The following is a 21,089-nucleotide window of genomic DNA, read 5'->3' on the forward strand; positions in this document are numbered from 1 at the left end:
CTCTTCCTAATTTTCTTGTGTTTAGAATATTAATTTTTTTTCAAAATATTTCAATATGCTTGACTGAAATGCTGCACATGATCTAAAGGCAGCCTGTAGAAATCATCATGCTGATGCAGAAGGAAATAGAATAGGAAAGATTAATCATAAATTGCCATGTTGCATGCAAGCTGTCTTATTCCAAACTTATTTTTAGTCAATTTGGCAATATGTATTGATGTATTTGTACTGTCCTGTACAGTTGCTAGTGGTTTCTCTGCATATTTAAAACAAATACTTATACTTACAGATACTTACAAGCATTGCTTCACAATGCTTGTGTTCTTCTGGTGTTTCTATAGGGTTGTTTTGTATAAGTTATTAGTATCTGTGTAGATTTGGAGCTGAGAATCACATAACAGCTTTGAAAGCAATGTGGAAAATGCAGTAATCATATGTCCTTGATAGCTTTAACTGCCTTTGTTATTAGCCCACCTATACAGAGTATTTTAATGCTATTATTTTATATTACTTTAAAAAATATAGTGGTTTAGGCTGAATTTCAGAAATATTTCCATTCATTGCTGAGAGACATTCCATCTACTTAACCAAGATAAACACAGTGGGTTTTGCTATTTTATAACTGTGTCTTATTTTAAGAATGTCTATGGCTATCAGCATGATCAGTGAAACTTTCATTTCAGCAGCTGCTACAAAAACATGATAGTTTGAAAAAAACAACTGTTGTGAAGAAACTTTCACATAGAGGTACAATTGGTTGTATTTATGTAATTGCTCTTGGCAATAGCTTCAGTAAATTTAAGTTGAAGTTCATCCATAAAATTAACTGACTTTCTCAATCCACTTGAACCTTGATCTGTTTTGGTGTAGTGTTTTGGAGTTGGTGAAGAAGCTTTACTATTGGAGTCTGTAACCTCAAATGAGATTACACCAACTTCTTCTAATTCAGAATTTCCTGCTGTTGCAATATGTGTTGCTCCACAGAAGAGAGGAGTAATTCCCTCTCAGACACTGTTGAGATTGCTCCTGGGCAACAGCGTTAGTGATGTATTCTTTCACTGCTAAAGAAAAGGCATCCTATTGTAAACTTAGTTGTCTCTCAATGAGTTTACAAACTTGTTCTAAATAATTCACTTCATCTTGAAGCTCTGTTTCCCAGGAGACAAAGTAGTTATTTTCTTAAAACCAATTTTTGCTTCAAGAACAAAGAAGCCGCATGGTGATTTTGAAGCTGTGGAATAGATGTCCTTTATACCACAGACAACTGGGTTTTCACTCAGAGCCTTTTCTGTTCTTTTAAAAAAATTATTATTATTTGTGGATTCCTTATTGAGTGGACTGTATTGAATCTGCATCAGCTGGCTGCAAGGCATGGTGGTGTTTGAGCTCTCTCCTGCATAGGCAAGTTGCAGTGGGGCTGCATGTTTAGAACACAGAGCAGAATTCATTCATGCATTGCCCTCCCTACCAGCAAGTGTGAACACGTGCACAGTCCTCTCTCAGAAGAAAGCAAAAAGAACAGCCACAGTGAGCATTTCTCTTCTCTGCTCTCATTTCAGGAACATTTCTACCTCCAAAGCTGGTATTGCCTTTCTCAGATGATCTGGTTTCAAGCTATGTTGCTATTAAGTACTTCTATTGCAGGGCAGTGTCCCTGGAAAATGTGCTGTTTGCAATCTTTTGTGTTGGCCCTTTGAGGGTCATGACATTAAATCACAAAATCACAGGAATACCCCTGAGAAATTCTGAGGCTTTTACAGAGGGGCCATCCATCCAAGTTTAAGCACTTTTGAAGGAGGGGACGTTTTGGAATAAAGATTGCAGCATGTCTATTTTCTACCAAGAAAATGAGTCTGTGCTGGAAAGCAAACACATGTTAAGGCTGGATAACCAGAAAAGGGAGTTGAGACGTGAGAAGGAAAGAGTAAGTTGTTCTTCAGATTTTGATCACAAGCTTTTTCTGCTTCTAAGGCATGACTGTTCTGTTTCTTGTAACACACACTTTTATAAAGATCTCACAGACTATTTTCTAAATTTAAAGTGGTTTGGTGCATTCTGGTTGGACCCATGGCAGTTCAATGGGTATGATTATTACTTTCTCATGGTCTTTGTGTAATACTATGGGTATTTCAGTTATGTTACCTGAGTTTGTGTTTGGTTAGATGAAAAAACAGTGTTGTATGATGAGTACTTGATACTTTTTATCTTGCCATGATAGTCCATTATTTTAATAACTACTGAAAACATACTTAGATTTATCTGACATGAAGAAGAAATTAGAGATTTTCATGTTTGGGCTCCAAGTTACTTCCTTGCAATGTTTGCTGCATACTTTACAGCATAGACTCTTGCCCTCCATGAGTTACAACAGGAAAAATGCATTATGTTCTCATTTACAGTGCTAGACGAGTTGTCCAGTGGTGAGTGGTAGATGAGATAACATACCAGGAGATCCTCATCCCTTAGGGAGAAGAAGGTGGAAGGAAGAATTAAATTTTTTTTACATTTTTCTGCATCCCACAACTCTGAGACTTGCTCAACATCAGCTAACCAGAGAGTAGGAAGCATCCCGTTGTGTATGGCCAGTTCTGAGCAGAAAACAGATGGATGCTCCAGGGTCTCCTTCAGTTTTTCCTTACTGCTGAGGTGTCATAGGTTGAACACATCATGCTCTTGGTTTTGTGCTGTTGTACCATTTTACCACACTTCCTGCTTGGCTCAGAGTTTTTGTCCCTCCTCGACCCTTCCATGGTAACCATAGATCCATCAGCCATTCAGCTCAAGGCCCAGCTGGGGAACTGTCAGACTTGTGGAATTTGTCTGATGCTACTTGTCAACATTTGAAGGGTTCAGATTTGAAAGTAGATGTTTCTGGAGGTGCCCATACTACTATTCTCTACTATAGTCACAAAACCTTCTTTGCAGAAAAACCATCTGGGACTTGCTACCATGTTTTAAAATATTCTTATGACTAATGAACTATAAAATATCTTCTCATTGTTGTAGCACATAGGGGATCCAGTAATAAATTAGAGGTCCTCTGTGACAAGTACCATAGATATATAATAAAACAAAAACCTCTGAGAATGCTTCAGTCTACATTCATATTTTTTCCTTATGCACCCAAAAATAGGACTAATCAAATTTCATGCCTAAGGGCTTAAACAGATGGAATATGAAAGAAAATTTTGCCAGTCAGCAGTGTAGTAGTCCAGCATCACTGGAAAGTATGTACTTTTGTAATGTAAGACATAAAACCTTTCACTTAAACATTTCTTACAGCTTATCTAGCTTCCCTTAGACAGTGGTTTAAAGTAGTAGAATCCTTAAGATTCTATAGATTAATATTCAGCACCTAGAGAACAATGTTTAATTTTATTTGAAATATTTCTTTCTTCCCATTCTGAACAAAAATGCCAACTTTGTGACAAAATCATTAAAATACTTGAATTCTAAACAAAATTTTCTGATTCAGGATTTTCATGTAGGTATGTTTTCTCATAACTACTTTTCCAGGTTGTATTGGTCAGTGGACATCTGGACAGCTGGGACGTTGGGCAGGGAGCTATGGATGATGGTGGTGGAGCATTTATATCATGGGAAGCATTATCACTCATTAAGGATCTGGGTAAATCTTTAATTTTAAATATTTTTAATGCATTACATTTCCAGGACATTTTGTATGATGTCTAAACTGGATTTTCTATTTTATCTATGTCTCTGAGGACAAATATTCATTTTGTCACTATACCACTCAAAACTAGTTCAAAACAGACTTTTTAGATTGTTGCTATACTTTTCCTCCTTCATCAGACGGAATCTGTTTGTCCTCCTTATTCCTTTTCCTCAAATGTCACCTGTGGTCAAGAGGAATGCCCAGTGTATTCATTAGAAACTAAAATCAGCTGCTGCTCCTGCCCTGGCAGCTTTAAACAATAAACTATCTTTCCCTGCTTCCCAGTGGAAGGATTTGTGCACTTCAACAATCTCAGTCCTTCTTGAAGAGCTCTTTGCAGACAAGCTCTGTCATGTGATTAGCTGCTTGCATACTGCAGTCGTGAACATCAGACATCCCTGTGAGTTTCTATTCCTTTATTTTGCATTGTTTGAACCTCTAATCTCTCAATTTCCCAGCTTTGGAATGATTGGATTATCAATCTGTAACCAAAACAAAGTGTGTCTTTTTAAATTTTTTTGTCTTTTAAAAGCAAACTAAATAGGATTCTTCTACAAAGAATCCAAGTGTACTCCCTCTTTTAGTGTTTTTTAATTTATTTTTTTTTTATGATGCTTGGAAAAATTGTCTGTGTTTCCTCCACCTTCAAGGAAAAGAAAGTTATTCTCCTGTGTTGGGTACTCCATTCCATTAAAAATTAGCTGTTGTGTATTTCTTAAGGGCAAGTACATGGTGGCATTGTATAATTTTTATTCACTTGGTTTCCCTTCACACATGACTGAAATGCATCGCTTTCTTCTTGTTTAAATATTTGATTTCCTCTGGTAGTAGCCTGTGTGTTTGCTGTGTAACCTGGTGAAATGCTGTTCTCTCAGCTGGGAAATGCTGGAGCCTTTGCTGATGCCCTCTGTTCTGGGCAGCTGTTGTGTTCTGCTCTTCTCTTTGTACCAGTGTTCTGCAGGAACACAAGGCTGGGAGAGAGCTTCTGGGTCTTCATAGCTGTAGGTAACCAAGGGGCCTTTCACAAACTGGCCTCCATAGTAGATTGGTTAATGCATATTTAATATCTTAGGCATTTAAAATCTGACCAAAAAAAAGGAAAAAAGGACAGGAAAAAAAAAGTGAAGATTGTGTGAGAAACAAATTAATGACTTTATTTAAAATAAATTCCACAGATTGTGTTTTGAATGAGCATTGTGTTTTGCATTGTGGAGACTTTGTTTGATATTCTTTTGGACCCTGATAAATTTAGTCTCACACTAGTTCACCAAATACATTTGAAATACAGTTGACTATGGATGTGTAGAAATATTTCATCTTGTCCAGAGAGTCTTAAAGCCATGGTGCATTGTGTAGCCATAAAACTGTGTCAGCATTTACCAAAATATAACTGATTTTACAGCTGTGGTGATATGATCCTCAAGCTGAAATGAGCATTCTGAAATATGATTTCTAGAATGTTAATTTATATTGTGCAGTAAGAAATAACACCAGTACCTCTGGCATGGACCTTTGGGTTCATGAAAGCAAAATACTATTACACTATTAAAGCAGGGTTTTCAGTGATGGTCTAATAGCATTTCATCATGATATCACTGTGACCCTTGGACATGTCTTATGGACAGGACACAAATTATGCCTGTTAATTTGGATTCTGAAATTTTCATGTAATACTTGAAGAATATTATAGTTTAAATGCAACTCCATATTTTCAACATAGCCTCCTCCCAAAACCACTTAATAGCTATTGGCTTAAGACCAAATACATGGAATTAATTGAAAAATCATTAAAATTATGGTTTAAGATGGGTAAGACTTTATTTTAAGCAATAGGTTTTTTCCTTGCCTCAAGTAAAATTTTTAATAGTTCTTGCTTTTATTTCTAAGTAAATCAGTTAGTTAATATATTGACCTTTATACTTCCTCATATTTCCTGAATCTTCAGTGTTAGCTTTTATTTTTAATTGAGGTGGCAATTTCTGTGCTATACTGTTTTTTTTTTTTTTCTTTTAGTTTTGTTTTGCTTTTGAGTTTTCTAGCTTTTCAGACACCATAATAGTTACACACTCCCTACAAGGACATGTACGAGTCCAGCACAATCTGAAGTAGTTTTACATAGTTTTCAAGACTTCCAACATTTGGTAGCTTTTTTTTTTTCTATTTCCATTTTGGCTTCGCATGAATGTTGTTTCTTTTTTGAGGGAAAGGCAACTACATGAAAGTCAGACTGAACTGAAACTGTTTTGCATTGTATTAGCAGAGAGTGGAATGAAAGTATTTTATTGACGTAAAATCCCATGTATCCATTTCATAAGAGTAGTACCTTAAAAGCATAGGGCCAATTGTGATCTGCTGTAGTTTTTGAACACTGTTCAAAGTTCTAACCATTCAGTTGGCTCTGGAAAGCAGAAGAGCTAACAAGTGGAAAGCTTCAGTCTGTTTGAATACTTTGCTTCCAATAGCTGTAATATCTCTCTGCTCATCTTCCACAGTGGGATGATGGGAAGGGGGTACCTGCTGGTGGTGCCATTCCCTCTCATCCTTCTTCAGGGAGGAAGCACAGGCACCAAATTCCGAGCAAATTTCAGCTTCTAGATGGCTATGTTTCAACAAGGTGAATCTTGCTACGTTTTCTGTGCAGCTGCAATTTCACTCTCAAAACATCCCCTTCAGCAGTGTATAGTTAAACTCCAGTAGCAGCTTGTGCACCTGCTGGTTGGTGCCCATGCTGGCTGTAGACGTCTCCTGACCAGAGTAAAAAGAAGCATTTTCCCTAGTGCATCCATATCAAGTTCTCTGTATGAACTAAACTCTCATGGCTGCTTGCTTTGCTGGTAGGTAATCTCAGAAAAATTCACTAAGTAATGGTCGTACTGACTATTGGTGTTCAAAGGGGTCTTTTCTCACCATTAATAATGAAGTGTAATGAAGCACAAAGGAAAGAAAAGCATGAAATAAATTCTTGAAGCTTACATATGCCACTGATAGGCAAGATCTGTGGCAAGCTGCTTCATGGCTGATGTGCTTAAAAAAGAAAGAACTGGAAATGTTTCTACAGAAGTTGTTTTTGTGAAGACAGATGAACATTTTAACTGGTTATTACTCCTTATTCCTTCTACTGGGAATAAAGACATTTTTAAAAAGTCACTGAGGCAGTTTGTGAACTGGTCTGAACTGGTAAACTCCCTTTCCTTCAGGGAAGCCAAGGCTGTTGTGCTTAGCTGAGGATTTCTGATGCTTAAGAAATTGCCATTCTACACTTGCAGGCAGAGTGTCCATGGCAGTAAACTTGTGCAACGTGCAGTTTGTCTTCTGTGATGTCTGGCAGCAGCCACCCTGCCCAGCCCTCTGCAGGCTTTAATCTTTTGATCTATTTTAACTAATTTTGATGGAGGCATGAAAATATTTAGAAAAGGCAGTTCTGCTATACTCTTCAAGTGGGTGACTGAGGAGAGATAGGCAAGTGCATTTATGTCCCCCTAAGGAGAGGCAGGAAGAAGGCACTTTTATTCTTCTCCTTAAGATGGCAAACACCTGGTTACCAGAACAAAATGTAGCATTGTGGTAATCACCAGTCTCTTTCCTTTTTATCTGTCTGCAAACTCTGTGTGATAGATTGCAAATATCTCCATGGCAGTATTGAAAACGTTATTTGGGATAATTAAGAGATGATGGGAAGACACTGGAGGTGTTTTAGAGAGGAAAGGCTAATAGGTTCCCATCATTAAGCTGAGGGAATCCATGGGGTGTTGGATGAGCTGTAATGTTGTGTGATGAGGGCCTTTGGAAGCTGTAGGAGAGACAGCACTCAAGCAAATTGCAGTTTTCTAGTTTTATAGAACTACAGCTGTGCTGCTAATTACAGCCTAGAAATCTCAAACCCAACTTGTTTTTAGGTTCCATTTATAATTCCAAACTTTTGTTAGTTTGTTAGTTTATGGGCAAGGAAGAGCATCTCTGGAGCTGGCCAATGCCATTTGCCTCAGCATTTTCATGTTGGTCCAGTTAGTGTTCTGGTGTTGTTTGAAACACAGCTTCTCATGTCCCTTCCCACACAAGGTGAGATAAAAGACTAAATAATCAGCTACACATAGAACATCACCATAAAAACACACAAAATCTATTTTGCTGCCATATTTTATCTTTGGTTGGACAGTTTGCAGGACTTGATCCTGCTTTGGATGTTGGCTGTCAGTTTCTGTGAAGGAGATATGTGTCCTCCTTTCCCACCATTTCAAGCCTGCAGCTCTTCTTGCTCAGGAGTCATACTTCTGCACTGGGGCTTGAGCAAGAAGCAGTTAGTATGTATCCAATGGTTTCAGAGCTTTAGCCAGTGCTCCCTCTTTGCTCCTAATCCAGCTGTGCTTCCACACTGCTTGGCTGAGGGGCATTTCCCAGCTGAGGCTGCAGGTGTTCTGCCATCCTCCAGCCTTGCCAAAGCCACCTCACACTCTAGTGCTGGAAATGTGGGCTTTTCATCCCTAAAGGGAGCTTGAAGGAACTGAATAATGACAATAATAGAGAAAGATCTTTAGAAGCTGGTTGTATGGCAGTGTCAGGTTTCCAAATATAGTATTTTAAGTCTCCTAACAGCAGTAGGGAGCCTACTGGTGTTAGAAATACAGTTGATTTTGTTAGATGAATTTCAGTGCTTTCTTCTGAAAAACTTCAGAAATTATAATTGTTATGTCTTTTTTTAATTAAAACATCTGGAATCTTTTTTTTCCTGCTGAGAAACTGATGGGGTATGTTACTTGACACTACAGTCTAGTTTGTTTTCAGAGTCCCATCTCTGCTAGCACAGGAGGAATCAAACAGTCAACAGGTTCTTTGTTCACATCCCAGGTTTCTTTCAGCAACATTTACCCACAAGCTCGCTTTCCTTGTTCAAAAAATGTGTTCTCTACCTTTTCCTGGCTATGTTTGGGTCTCTCTTGCTTCATTGCTAGCCAGCTCTTGGTGCCCTGCCAAGCCCAGAGGTGCATACCTGTCCATGAGCTACTTCCTGCTCAATCTGGGGACAACTTCAGAAGTCAATGGCTGAGCTGTGAATTTGCCAAATGACAAACCTTTCCTCTTTTTCTTCATTGCTTGAACTGCAGCCAGTGTAAGGAGCTGCCAGTGAATGCTATCTGCACCCCTGCTTCCACTGAAGTAGTCAGTGCAGACTCCAGGAAAGGCTACCCTCCAAAGACCACCACAGAGGTGGGTTGTGATGCAGAGGGAACAGTTCCCTGCTCGTGCTGTTGTGTTGTACACTGAGCTCATGTTCAATCATGTCTGCATGCTGCCTCAGACCAGGAAATCTCTGCTTGGACTGTGCCTCAAAGTGCTTCTGAGAGTCCTGTTCTTCCGTGTAAGAAAACACCTGCTATGGGGAGCTGCCAGAGTGAATACCAGCAGTCAAGTAGATGAACAGAGAACATTTTCCTCTTTCACAGCCAGGGTAGGATGGTGATTGAGCTAGATAGCTGCTAGAGTAGCTTGATGAAGGAAGAATGATTGTTGACAAAATCTAATCCCAGTCATCACACCTTTTACAGAGCTTTCCTGCATTCCTAGACGATGATGAAACATGAAAAAGGGAGAAATGTATGGTGATAGACGATAGGTGCCATTTCTCTTCTTTGTCTATTTGCCAGCATTAAGCTAACTGGGGCTTTATAAATCAGCTTTCCTGTAGATGTAGACATGGATCTGGCATGACCAAATTACTGCTTTGTAGGAGAAAGACACCGAAAAATACAGAAATGTTTTTAAAACAATGCATGTAAGAATTTTAAGGTATGGAGTTATTATTACTCATGAGGAGTTGATTAGACAGTTTTTCCCCTTTAAAACTTATTTAAAACTGAAATTGTAACTCTCATCTGAATTATACCCATGACTAATGCAACTGGAAAACCATTAGACAGATTTTTGTACAGTTCACTGTAGTCTTTGTATGAAGCTACATTTATCCAGTCCAAATTCACTGGCTAATATATGAGGACTAAAGATATGTGTTATTAAAAATATGATCAACAGAGTAATTCCTTTTCTGCTAGTTTAATTGAAGTCGAATAAATGCAATTTTAATGTGCTTGCAAAATATTTTGTTAAACATTTTTCTGAATTTCTTGTAGTGGTGTAATTGTTTGCTGTCTAGAAGATATGTTGTAAAATATAATTAAATGACTACTTTTACAGTTTATGGGGTTTTTTCTTTAATCAAATATGCCTGATATTACCTTCTTGTTCTTACATTCTTTTCACTTTCCCAAGGCTGAGTGTTTTATTCTGACCTTCACATTTTCAATTCTATTAAATCTTCGTGGTATGCAATATCTGCATATGCTGTTACACTACAAATGCATTTATTCCTTCATTTTAACATTTGGTTGAGTGCATATTTAGCAAGTACTTAAATCTTCAATTTTCATACTGTGTTGACATAGCAGAGGGGCGACTACAAACATGAAAGGTTGCTAATCTGGTGGTAAATTTAGATATACAGCCCTCCATAGCAATTTTGCTCTCTGTCTTGTTGACTGCTGCTTCTCTGCAAGATTTAATTTACCCAGAAAATTCAGGAAAAAATCTGAGCTTTATATTATCTATAAAAATCTTTTAAAACCTGACAATGCTAGCTGCTGTGTGTTATTGGTTTTGTTTTTCAAGCCTCTAACATGGCTGACATGGTGAAGTGCTGAAATCCTTCCCAGATGAAGTAAGGGGCATCTTGTCCTTGCTGTCATTTTTTTTAAAGGTATAAATTTTCAGTATGGAGACAGAAGTGTGCCTCCTTCATTTTCTGACTCATCAGCTCTCAGAATAGCCTAACAGATTTGTTTTGTCATCAAAGAGTGGGGCAGCAGAGGCAGAATTCAGACCCACCTCTCATGAAGATCAAACCATGTCTGATATTTGTAATCCCATGGAGTGTGGGAGTGGGCCCCACATTGCATTTTCTGCTCCACAGTTTGATGAGATCACAAATACCCTTAAGGAAGAATGTGCTCCTGAAGAGGAATAAAGTGTGTTTTAAACATGGACAATGTCTTATTCCTTTTGTGGGACTCAGAGAACACATTTACAGAGCTAGGACCAGAGCTAGGCATGGGGTAGGGGAGTTCTCTGCTGATTCTGCGCTTGGCTTTTTTACACAGGCAAGTTTGTGTTTCCTTTTCTTCTCCTTTTTTTATTTTTCCTTCTTTTTTTTTTTTTTTTTGTACACATGATTTGTAATGGCTTCATGACACGTCACGAAACAGTTCTCAGTCTAAAACCCCATGTGCAGACAAGCACATTTGGCACACTTCTCATCTGAAGTGCCCCTCAGCTGTGCTGCCAGGTGGCAGGAAGGTGTCCACAGAGAAACCCTCTCTCTGGCACTGCTGTTGCCTGACTTGCAGCCCATAAGCACCAGGCTCTGGGCTTGGCTTCCCTCTTCTCTCCCTCACCTCCCCAGTCAAAGGGCTTAATACATGTTATTTTTAGTTACTAGACTTGCAAATCATTCACAGATTTCCCCTCCAGTCTTGTATACCCAGCTCCTTCCTTGACATTTCCTCTTGGATATTGCATTGCTTTTTAAAAATAAATCTATCTAAAACCTCTCACATTTCCCTTCTCCACTCTTCTGTAAATCTGCCCTTCTGTCATAAGATCATCAGCCTCCCTAAAAACAGAAAAAGAAAATTGCTTGTGTAATCTCAGTGTCTTGCTGCACTGCTGTTAAGGCTGCCAGTGCTCTGCAAATCCAGTCTTTCCCTAGGCTGGCTCACCTTGGGCACTGCCTTGCCCCTGTGCCCTCTTTGAAGGGCCTGTCCAAACAGCTGCTCACAGTCTGTGCCAGTGGCAGTCGTGTCCTCTCAAGCCCCAGGACATGTTTCTGAGCAAGCTGACCGCCCCAGGCCAGACTGAGCTGCAGTATCCAGCTTGGCTCATCACTCCACTTTGATTTCCCCCTCCCAAGCCCCAGACCTGACCATTTTCTGTCTTCCTGCAATGCTTCATCTCTTCTGCTCCAGACCTCATTTCTCCTTACTCCAGACTTTCGACACTCAGAGGTTTACTTGCTTCCCAGTGCTATTTTTTGCAGTGCTTTGTCCTCAGTGCCACAAAAAGAAGCTATCAACAGGCAAAAATCAAGGAGATTGCACTGCATTAGACTGGTTTAAGAAGAAAAGAAAGACAGTTTCCAAAGCTAAAAGCTGTTTCCCATGTCTAATTTGAGCCTAACTAGAGAATTAGAAATATGTTATAATCAAGGTTTAAGAAGTACTAAAAATGGTTTTTTCAGCTGTTCTTTGCCTTGTTTTTGGAAGCTTTTAACTTCGAAGCTCTGTGAAGAAGAACTTGAGGGTACTGATTGGTGAGAGTGGACATGACCTGGCAATGTGCACTTACAGCCCAGAAAGCCAAATATGTCCTGGGCTGCATCCAAAACAACGTGGCCAGCAGGGTGAGGGAGGGGATTCTGCCTCTCTGGTCTCCCTTTGTGAGACCCCACCTGTGCTGCATCCAGCTCTGAGGACCCCAGAATAAGAAGGATGTGGACCTGCTGGGGTGAGTGCAAAGGAGGGCCATGAAGATGATAACAAGAACAGAGCACCTCTCCTAATGAGGAAAGGCTGAGGGAATTGCAATTGTCCAGCCTGGAGGAGAGAAGGCTTAGGGATGACCTGATTGTGGCCTGAAGGAAGTGCACAAGATGAAGAGAGTCTATTTAGAAGAGCATGTAGTGACAGGACAAGGGACAATTGCTCTCTAAAGTCCCTTCCAAACCAAACCATTCTATGATTCTATGATTTTCTTTGTGAAATCATTATTTGTCACTCAATTTAAAAAAAAAAAATCTTCTTCAATAAATGAGTATACAGGCACTTCTCTGCACCAGTAGTTAGGTCAATTGTTTAAACCATAGAGGGCTGTGTTTCTAACAAGAGTAAAAGCCAAAGTCCTTCTGGTTTAGAATGAAGATTTCTTCTAGAGGAAGAGGAAGGAAGGACTCTTCAGAGGAAAAGTCTGGACATCTTAAATTAACTGTGTTATTACTATCATCCTATTGATTACAGCCTATTTCTGTATGTATATTCTTTGAAATTAGGCAGAGAAACATGTTGCTAGCTGTAAGAGCTTTTTCTCTTCCTTGCCCATACCACAGGATACACAAATCAGGTATTAGCAGATTGTACCACTATTTTTGGTGATGAGCTCTTATCTTCTTCAGCAAAATGTGGAATACTAGTTTTATTTTTATTTTATGCTGTAAAATGGAAATTGCAGGTATTTTATGAGAAGTGCATGCATGATTGAAATATCTCAACTAATGACAGTCAGGAAATCCCCCATGTCTAATCAGCTCCAAATTTGGAAAAGGTAGGGAGTGTAATAAGAATTAAAGAATGTTAGCAACATCATTATGTATCTTGGTATTTTTTTGTATAAATACGTATAGAATATTTTTGTATTAATACCTTTTAAAGAAATTCCAAGCCACAGGGTAACCAAGCAGAAAAGGCCATAGCTTGTGTATATTCAGTGCAGCAGAGGACAATACTTGAGGATGATATATCTGTATATATCTCTCCCTAGTAGCTCCTAAATCAAGTACATTAGTGACTTAGGGTGTCACTAATATATTAAAAGTAAGAGAATATAGAGAATAATTTGGGTTGAAAAACATCATTAGAAGTCATTTAGTCCAACACCCCTGTAATGAGCAGGAACTGCTTCAACTTGATCAGGTTGCTCAGAGCCCTGTTGCATCTGACCTTGAATTTCCCCAAGGATGGGGCATCTACAATCTCTCTGGGCAACCTGTGACAGTGTTTCACTGCCCTCACTGTAAAAAGCATTTCCTTAGATCTAATCTGAATCTACCCTCCTTTAGTTTAAAACCTTTGCTCCTTGTCCTTATTGCCACATGCCCTGCTAAAAAGTCTGTCCACATTCCTTGTTGATTCCTTTCAGTTACTGGAAGGCTCCTCTAAGGGCTCCCTGGAGCCTTCTCTAGTCTCAGCCTTTCCTCATAGGAGAGAAGTTCCATCCATCTGATCATCTTTGTGACCCTCCCCTGGGCCAACTTAAACATGTCCATGTCATCCCTGTGCTGAGGACTTCAGGGCTGGATGCAGTCACCTGGTGAGGTCTCACCAGGGGAAGTAGAGGGGCAGAATCACCTCCCTAGATTGGCAGTGCAATTTATTCTACTTTATGCTCAGATCAAGGCTTTTCTAGGCCATTTATGCAGGGTCTTAGGACTGCATTATTTCCTTGTTTTGCTTTGCTCGTGAGCACAGCTTTTGCTTTCCCTATTAAATTGTCTTTATCTCAACACACAAGTTTTTTAGCTTTTATCCCCCTGATTCTCTCCCTTGTCCCATTGGTGGGGGAGTGAACAAGCAGCTGTGAGGGGCTTGGCTGCCAGCTGAGGCTGGCACCTTGACACCTGTTAGTCTACTCACATCCATTTGCAGTTTGCTTGTATGCCTCATATAAGCTGAAAAGGTATTTGATTTGCTTGTGTGTGATCCCAATGCCTTGATCTTCAGGGAAAATATCTATTTTTACAAAGGTGAATGCTTTTTATGGTTTTGTAAGCTGATCAGTGTTAAAATGACACTGAAGAAGCCTGTTAGCCATCTACACACTGTCTTAGAAAATATTTTCTTAGAAAATATTTTATCTTTGTGATCCTTGATCCTCCCCATCAGTAAGGATTTAAGTTTATAAAGTAGGAAAATAGTTACTGAAGGAAATTTTGCGTTTATAGTAATATAAACTGATACAGTATACTGATCTCTATTTTGATTTTAAAACTATGATTCAAGTTTCCCTTCCTGACTAGTAGGCTATATTGAGAATGAAGTGGGTTTATTTTTTTGCTTTATATGTGACAGGCCATTATGATTTGTCTCTACATGTACAAAATGTTACATTTCAGTTTTGCTGTGTGGGAATGTCTCAATTCTGTTAAGCATGAGCAAGACATGTAGGACATAAAATTCAGGTCTTGCTGCTGTTATCTATGAATGTGGGCAATCTATGATGATTTGAAAGAAACAGAAAATAGAGTCAATAAGCCCTGCACATTGGTATGACAGAAGTGTTTGTGGTACCCAAGGAGAAGGAAAGGATAGCAGCCACTCCAGCACAGAGGGAGTGTAATAGAGCAGGTGTCCTGCTGTGCTTGCTGCAGATATATCCTTAGTCATAGATCAACCATATCAATGATTTCATTTAATTCGTGATTCCACAAGCCCACAGTATCTTTTATGCTTGAGATAAACCATAAGAATATAGAGGCTGATCACCAAAATGCTATTTTGTGATAAACTATGATTTTATTTCAGTTAAGGGCAAGGTAGAAGGGAGATAAAAAGATAATACATTTTTCTAAAAAACTGGAGATTTGGAAATTCATCTGTAGGTTTTTTATTCTGATAGCCTCTTTCTTTTTAATACTATATAATAAGTCATTTATTCAGATAACAAGGAAAGAGGCACAATTTTATTTGTGTAAGTTTTCCTTCATTTTAAAATTGCCTACCCACCCCTCTATATGTTGCATCCATCGTAAAACTGTTTCCTAGCCCAATTGCTTTTTTATCCTGTCTTTTCAATATATATTTGGGCTGCGACCTGAAAGACTTTTGATTTTCTGAAGATGATACGTTGCTGAGGAACCAGTAGATTTTAAGAAGCAAACCAAAGTAGTTAAATTTACTTTGAAAAACTTTGGTAACTTGAATACAGTACTTCAATTTTTTTCTAATAAAAACATGCATTGAGAATATTCTCAGCAATTTTACTTCTGTATACTGGATTTGTTTGCTGTTCTTTGGCCAGATTGGCTCTGTTTTTAATAAGAGGTAGATAAATAGTTATCACTTTCAGATTAAGATAATGAAGAAATTAAATTTTCCTCTCTAGACTTTGTTTGTATTTAAAATAACTGCCTCCATAGCTTATGTATTTTTATTTTTTTCAAGTTGCCCATTTAATTTCAGTAGAACACAGAAATGAATTTGCTGACAGGAATCTGTGAGATGGGAAGAGCTGACACATGTCCCAGACTGGAAAGACCAAAGCTCAGCAGGGCTTTTTTATTTCCCCAGCTTCAAGGGACAGATGCAATGATGGGGTGGTAAGAATCTCAAATGTCTTTTCCACAAGTCAGCTGTGATCATCTCCAGCCCCTGGAGAGCAGGAGCTGAGGTTACACCCTTTCTGAGCCAACCATGAGGGCACCCTGGTCACTGGCCCCAGTCCCCCTTAGGGCAGCAGTGGCAGACTGAAGCAGCTTGATTTGTCCCTGGGAGAAGCCAGAAGATGCTGCTTCCCTGTCTTAAGCATTTCCTACCAAAGCTACGCTTACAGGCTTGGTGTGGTGGGCTGGAGATTGGGTTTCACTTTGCATTTTGTGATATGACAAATAAACCTCCTTTTCCCACTTAAACTGCAGTGCTGCTGGAACCATCCTACAGCACTGGCCTCTATGTTTTATACCAGCACTCCTTTTTTACAGCCACCTCTTCTAACCAAGCTGCTGACACATTTGGTGTTATTTTGGGCTTAAATCTTTCTGACTTCAAACTGAGAGCTATTTTATTATCTCAAATTTACCTCATAAGCCATCTGACTAATTTGAAAAGCAATGGAGGCTCATCCTTTACAGTTGTGATTTAGGAGAGCAGGGAATCTACTGGGAGGTGTGCAGAAGGTTGTCTTTAAAGTAATGAAGTTTGACAGCCTTTCTGTTTACAGTCAGCAGATCAACATTCAGAAAATACACCTTTAAACTTGTTTGCACTTTATGAAATATTGGAAAATCCAAGCTCTTTCGTTCAGATTTGTAGTATTCCTTCTATATTCTGTCTTCAGTTTGGAGGATTGCTAGCATGTAGTTTTGAGAAGAAATGTGCAGATCATATTCATTGTATCAAAAAAAAAATAATGAAGGTCAAGTCTATTGGCAGTCTTCATCCATTTCAGTTAGGAAATGAAATAAGTTTTGACAATGATACTGATATTATTTCTTTTCAGCACGATAGTGTGTGTGGTACTTTATCACTCGTGATAATCTCATGTTTTTTTTTGTTTTTTTTTCTCTAACATAATTAGTATTCCACTGCACAGAGAACAGTTTTTTCTTTATCTGTTTGCTCCTCCATACTCTCAAGTTTCTATCAATGTATTAATTTATGAATAGAAACAACCGAATAAATAGAGGGAAGCAACTTTTATCTGATCAGTTCTGTCATGGCAAAAATGGCTTCAAAATATATCTGAGAACTTATCTTTCTGATTGAGCTACCATAGCAAAATAGAAAATGGCTTCATGTTCGCCTTGTTTCAGAAAGTCGTGCATACATTTAGCAGCTGACTCTTTCAGATTCCCAAGTACAGATTGCTGCTTTTCATTTCTCTGATAAAAAGCAAAATGACATTACATAGCTCCTCAGTTCTTGAAATTGATAAACATTTCTCATAAAAATCCAGCAGCTCATTTTCAATTAATTGTAATAAATTAACCATGACAAAGCAATGGAAGTTTTCATGAAAATTTGATTTGGATCTGCTACGAGTGGATATGTATTCCTTATGGCAGACCACCACAATGACAGCAGCACATGTTTCAGAAATCTATCAAGGTCATTACTTTCTGGTGAGGTTTTCAGACACTTTCAGTATGTCCCTGAAATGTGCTTCTCTTGTGCTACTGCAACTGGCAGCAGCACCTCAACTGCCCACTTCTTCCTCATTTGGGCTCTCTCCCCACAGCCCAGTCTTTCACAGAAAAACCCACACTTGATATAGGTTGTGTTTGGTTTGTGGAGATACAGACTTTTCATCCAATGGAGGCTTGAGACCAATGCAAAAAATGCTGAAAATATATCTGTATTTAATACTAAAAACAATATTAACAACTGTCTTTTAGGACTTCGTCCGAAAAGGACACTGCGCTTGGTGCTCTGGACAGGAGAAGAGCAAGGAGGAGTAGGTGCCAAGCAATACTACCAGTTGCACAAGGTAAATATGTCTTTTCACCATTTTCTTGACAGCACTTTTCTCCCCAGTCTTATGACTTGACTACTACTTTTGTCAAGATGTTTGGCTTAATATCTCACCAAAACCAGTGATTCCAGTTCTGCCTGAAGGTATATTTTCTGAGTTTAATCATAAATGTAAACCTAATTTTACATTTAACAATAAGTCATGCAACCACACATGAGCATGTTCCACTTGACCTAAGATACTTTGTCAGAAAAGTGTTCTGAAACAGATATTTCATGATGATATCTGCCATATCTTTCAAACATAGCTAACCTTCTGAGAAAGAATGATGAATGGTCCACATATGTTTGCAATATAAATAAATTTTGTTTGCCCTATGTATTTCTGCTTCATTGCATTTTCCCATAATATTTTACAATGTAAAACATAAAATAATACAAAGAAAAGTATTTTCTACCTTATCTTGATAGTCTATAATGTACTTACCAACTGTAAGGTTTGTGGGCTCTGGAACATCCTAAAAGGTTGATTTCTGGTGATGCAAAGAACACACAAACTCTATGACTTATGGCTATGAGGATAAAAATATAACATTTATCTCTCCTGCCAACAGCTGCCATTTCAAAATACATGAGATAAAGGACAGCTGCCAAAACTATTTGGGAGATGAGTCTTTGGAATATGTGTGTGTTGGAGTGTTTTTTCCACAGAAAAATTATGCTTGAATAATTATACCTGTATATTCTGTAGAATATACAGAATAATTTATACATGTATAACTATTCTAAAGTAATCTTTTATTCTTCTCCCTAATTAAGTAGTATAACTCTCAACAATGGCTAATACATCCAAGGCAGAGGCAAGGTGAATGCAAATGTGCCTAGGAAGTTACCTTTTCTACAACAGCATGAAAACAGGCTTGCAAGCAATTCTTAAGAGCATTTTTTAATGCTAAGCAATCTATCAGAACAAATAAATGGAAACTTCACTTTGAATTGAATTCATTGTGATGAACCAAATCAGATCAACTTGCATCTGCAATAGAGTTGTCAGAGATAGGTTTAGAGCAGTTAGAGTTTTCTGACTAATTGATGAACAATCAAATATTTCCCACTAACTAGTTTCATATTGCTAAGAAGTATATTTAACTACCTATGTATAGTGCTGTACCTCCTTGTATCTCCAAATTACAGGGTTAACTGAGCTCTGTCATTTATTTTGGAAGAGGTACTCCAGAGCTTGCTTTCTCAGCTTCAGGGAGGTGACAGTCTGCAGTTTAGTATGTGTTAAGGACTCTGGATCTACCACTGGTACTCTGATATTCAGCAGGATTAATCTAGAATAAAATATTCTGGAATAAGTAGCACATGAAAGAGATGATTCTTATGTACTGAACTGCATTTTGGAGGAACTGGAAGGATGCTCTGTGCACACCACTCATCAGAAATGTATCTGAAGATTTACCTCTGTAGATGTACATGTTGGACAATAAGATCCATCCTGTGGTGGTGATGTCAGCAGCACATGAAATTGTCTTTCCAAAATGGCTTTCTTTCACTGTTGTCTCAAAGATTTCTATTCAGAAGTAATACCAAAGAGCAGACCTAAGGATCAAATAGGGAAATATAAAGCAGGCTGGGTGTTGCTTGCAAGATATTTGGTTACTTTGCTTTTAAAATACTGAGACAAAGATGTGTCTCCGTTCTTGCTCTGCTGGTGAGATTCCATCTGGATGTTGTGCTCTGCAAAGAAAGCCCTGTCTGACTTAACAGTTTGTAATTTACATGGAGAATTTAAGCAGAAATGACATCCGTCTGTTGTTTGTTGTTCTAGTTTCCCCCCTGCCATGTGATCTGGCATAATTATAAATCGATTTAACTATAGGATGTTGCATTACTCATAATAATGAAATAAAGTTGATTAATACTGTACATTAAATTTAGCATGAAAAATAACTTAACCTTTTAATGATTTACTTGCTCAAATTTCTGGCAATTAGGATAGTATGGCACACACATTGCTTGCTGATGGTAATGAGTACAAGTTAAATAAGAGTGGTATTTAAAGATGCCTTGTAAAATGAAAGACAGCCTGTATGACTCATCTACATAGCTGGACTTATGAGTTTAGTTTGCTACAAACAAGTAGAAATATGAATGCAGTAATTCAGCACAGGCAGGCATGGATTTCCTTGGCATAGTAAATTACCTCCTCATGTCAGTGGAAATGTGGCAAGGGAGAAGAAATGAAGACAATATAGTACTGGACAAGTACAGATGCTCTTATTTTTGTCACTTATTTATTATTTCTTTCAATTTAAGTTCAGGTCCTCCTTCCTCATCCATCATTGTAGGTTGTCACTGCTAGAAAGTGGATAAGTTACTGCAGAAATAACTGAGATAGCAGCATAGCGGTTCTACCATGGTGCCAATAATTAACACGTATCCCCATGTAATAGCATTATTTATAACACTCAAGTTTTTCTCTAGATCCCAGTATTATAATTTCTGATTATTAAAGCTAGTGATAGAGTATATTAGCTGTTCAGAGCTTTATGAGAATTTAAGAGCTGCCATATTTGTTGATCAAAAGCTCTAGTACTCTAGACAGTCCAGAGCTGTCTCCTGATAGCATCCAGTAAATATGTGCTTAGGAAAAGTATATTTGCCCAGCTGCAGTCAGGTGAAGCTCAGACACGTCCATTACCCACAGAACCATGCTTTTGGTTTATCAAATGTTTTTCTGGAGAGCATCACATGGTCCTCATCCATTGTTTTCTTTGCATGATTTTTCTAAGCCATTTCCAAGAGTTGAAAGCCCTGTATATTCCAGCAGTTTCACTGCCTCCATTAGTGTAAAGGTACCTGCTACCCACCAGGACATCACAGAGCACCCACTCAGTCTTGACCATGGGGTAGAAGCCTCTTGGGGGAATTACCAGCACTCTTGCTTCCAAAGGAGATACCTGTTGAAGTGCTCACTGCTTTTAGCTCTTAGCCAATAATTAGATTTAATCCCAGACTAGAAAAATAGTTGATTTTCCTTAAAGATCCTTACCTTGATAAAGAGCAGTGAAATTAAAGGATTTAAGTTCAAATCAGACTGCAGAGCTTGGAGTTTGACACTACATCTGAAGTCTTGCAGTTCTTAGTGTTGTGTGACCCAATTGCTGAGTAGGGCTCTTCTGTACAGACAATACAGTAAATAGCTTCAGAATCATGAAACATTGCAACACTACTTTCTCATACAAGTCAAATTGAAGAACTAGAGGAACATAATTCTAGAAAGCCTCATGATGCAACTCTTCAGTACAGATTCTGCTACAACCTTTACCAATGATACCCCAGTGCCCTCAGCCAGAGTTAAGGTTTTGTGTGTTTACTCCTATGCTGTCTTCGTGAAGGGAGAA

The 21,089-nt window shown here is 38.4% G+C and overlaps 1 protein-coding gene across 2 annotated transcripts in view; it reads left to right on the forward strand.

The window, feature by feature from the left end:
- The window catches only part of CPQ (carboxypeptidase Q), a 147,852-nt gene that overhangs the window by 88,808 nt on the left and 37,955 nt on the right, over positions 1-21,089 (forward strand). For both annotated transcript variants that reach the window (XM_059864224.1, XM_059864232.1), the window contains exons 5-6: positions 3,517-3,628; positions 17,604-17,695. In XM_059864224.1, the coding sequence (XP_059720207.1) occupies positions 3,517-3,628; positions 17,604-17,695 (204 nt within the window). The remainder of the gene's footprint in view (positions 1-3,516; positions 3,629-17,603; positions 17,696-21,089) is intronic.

Source organism: Haemorhous mexicanus, chromosome 1 (assembly GCF_027477595.1).
Source record: "Haemorhous mexicanus isolate bHaeMex1 chromosome 1, bHaeMex1.pri, whole genome shotgun sequence".
NCBI lineage: Eukaryota > Metazoa > Chordata > Aves > Passeriformes > Fringillidae > Haemorhous > Haemorhous mexicanus.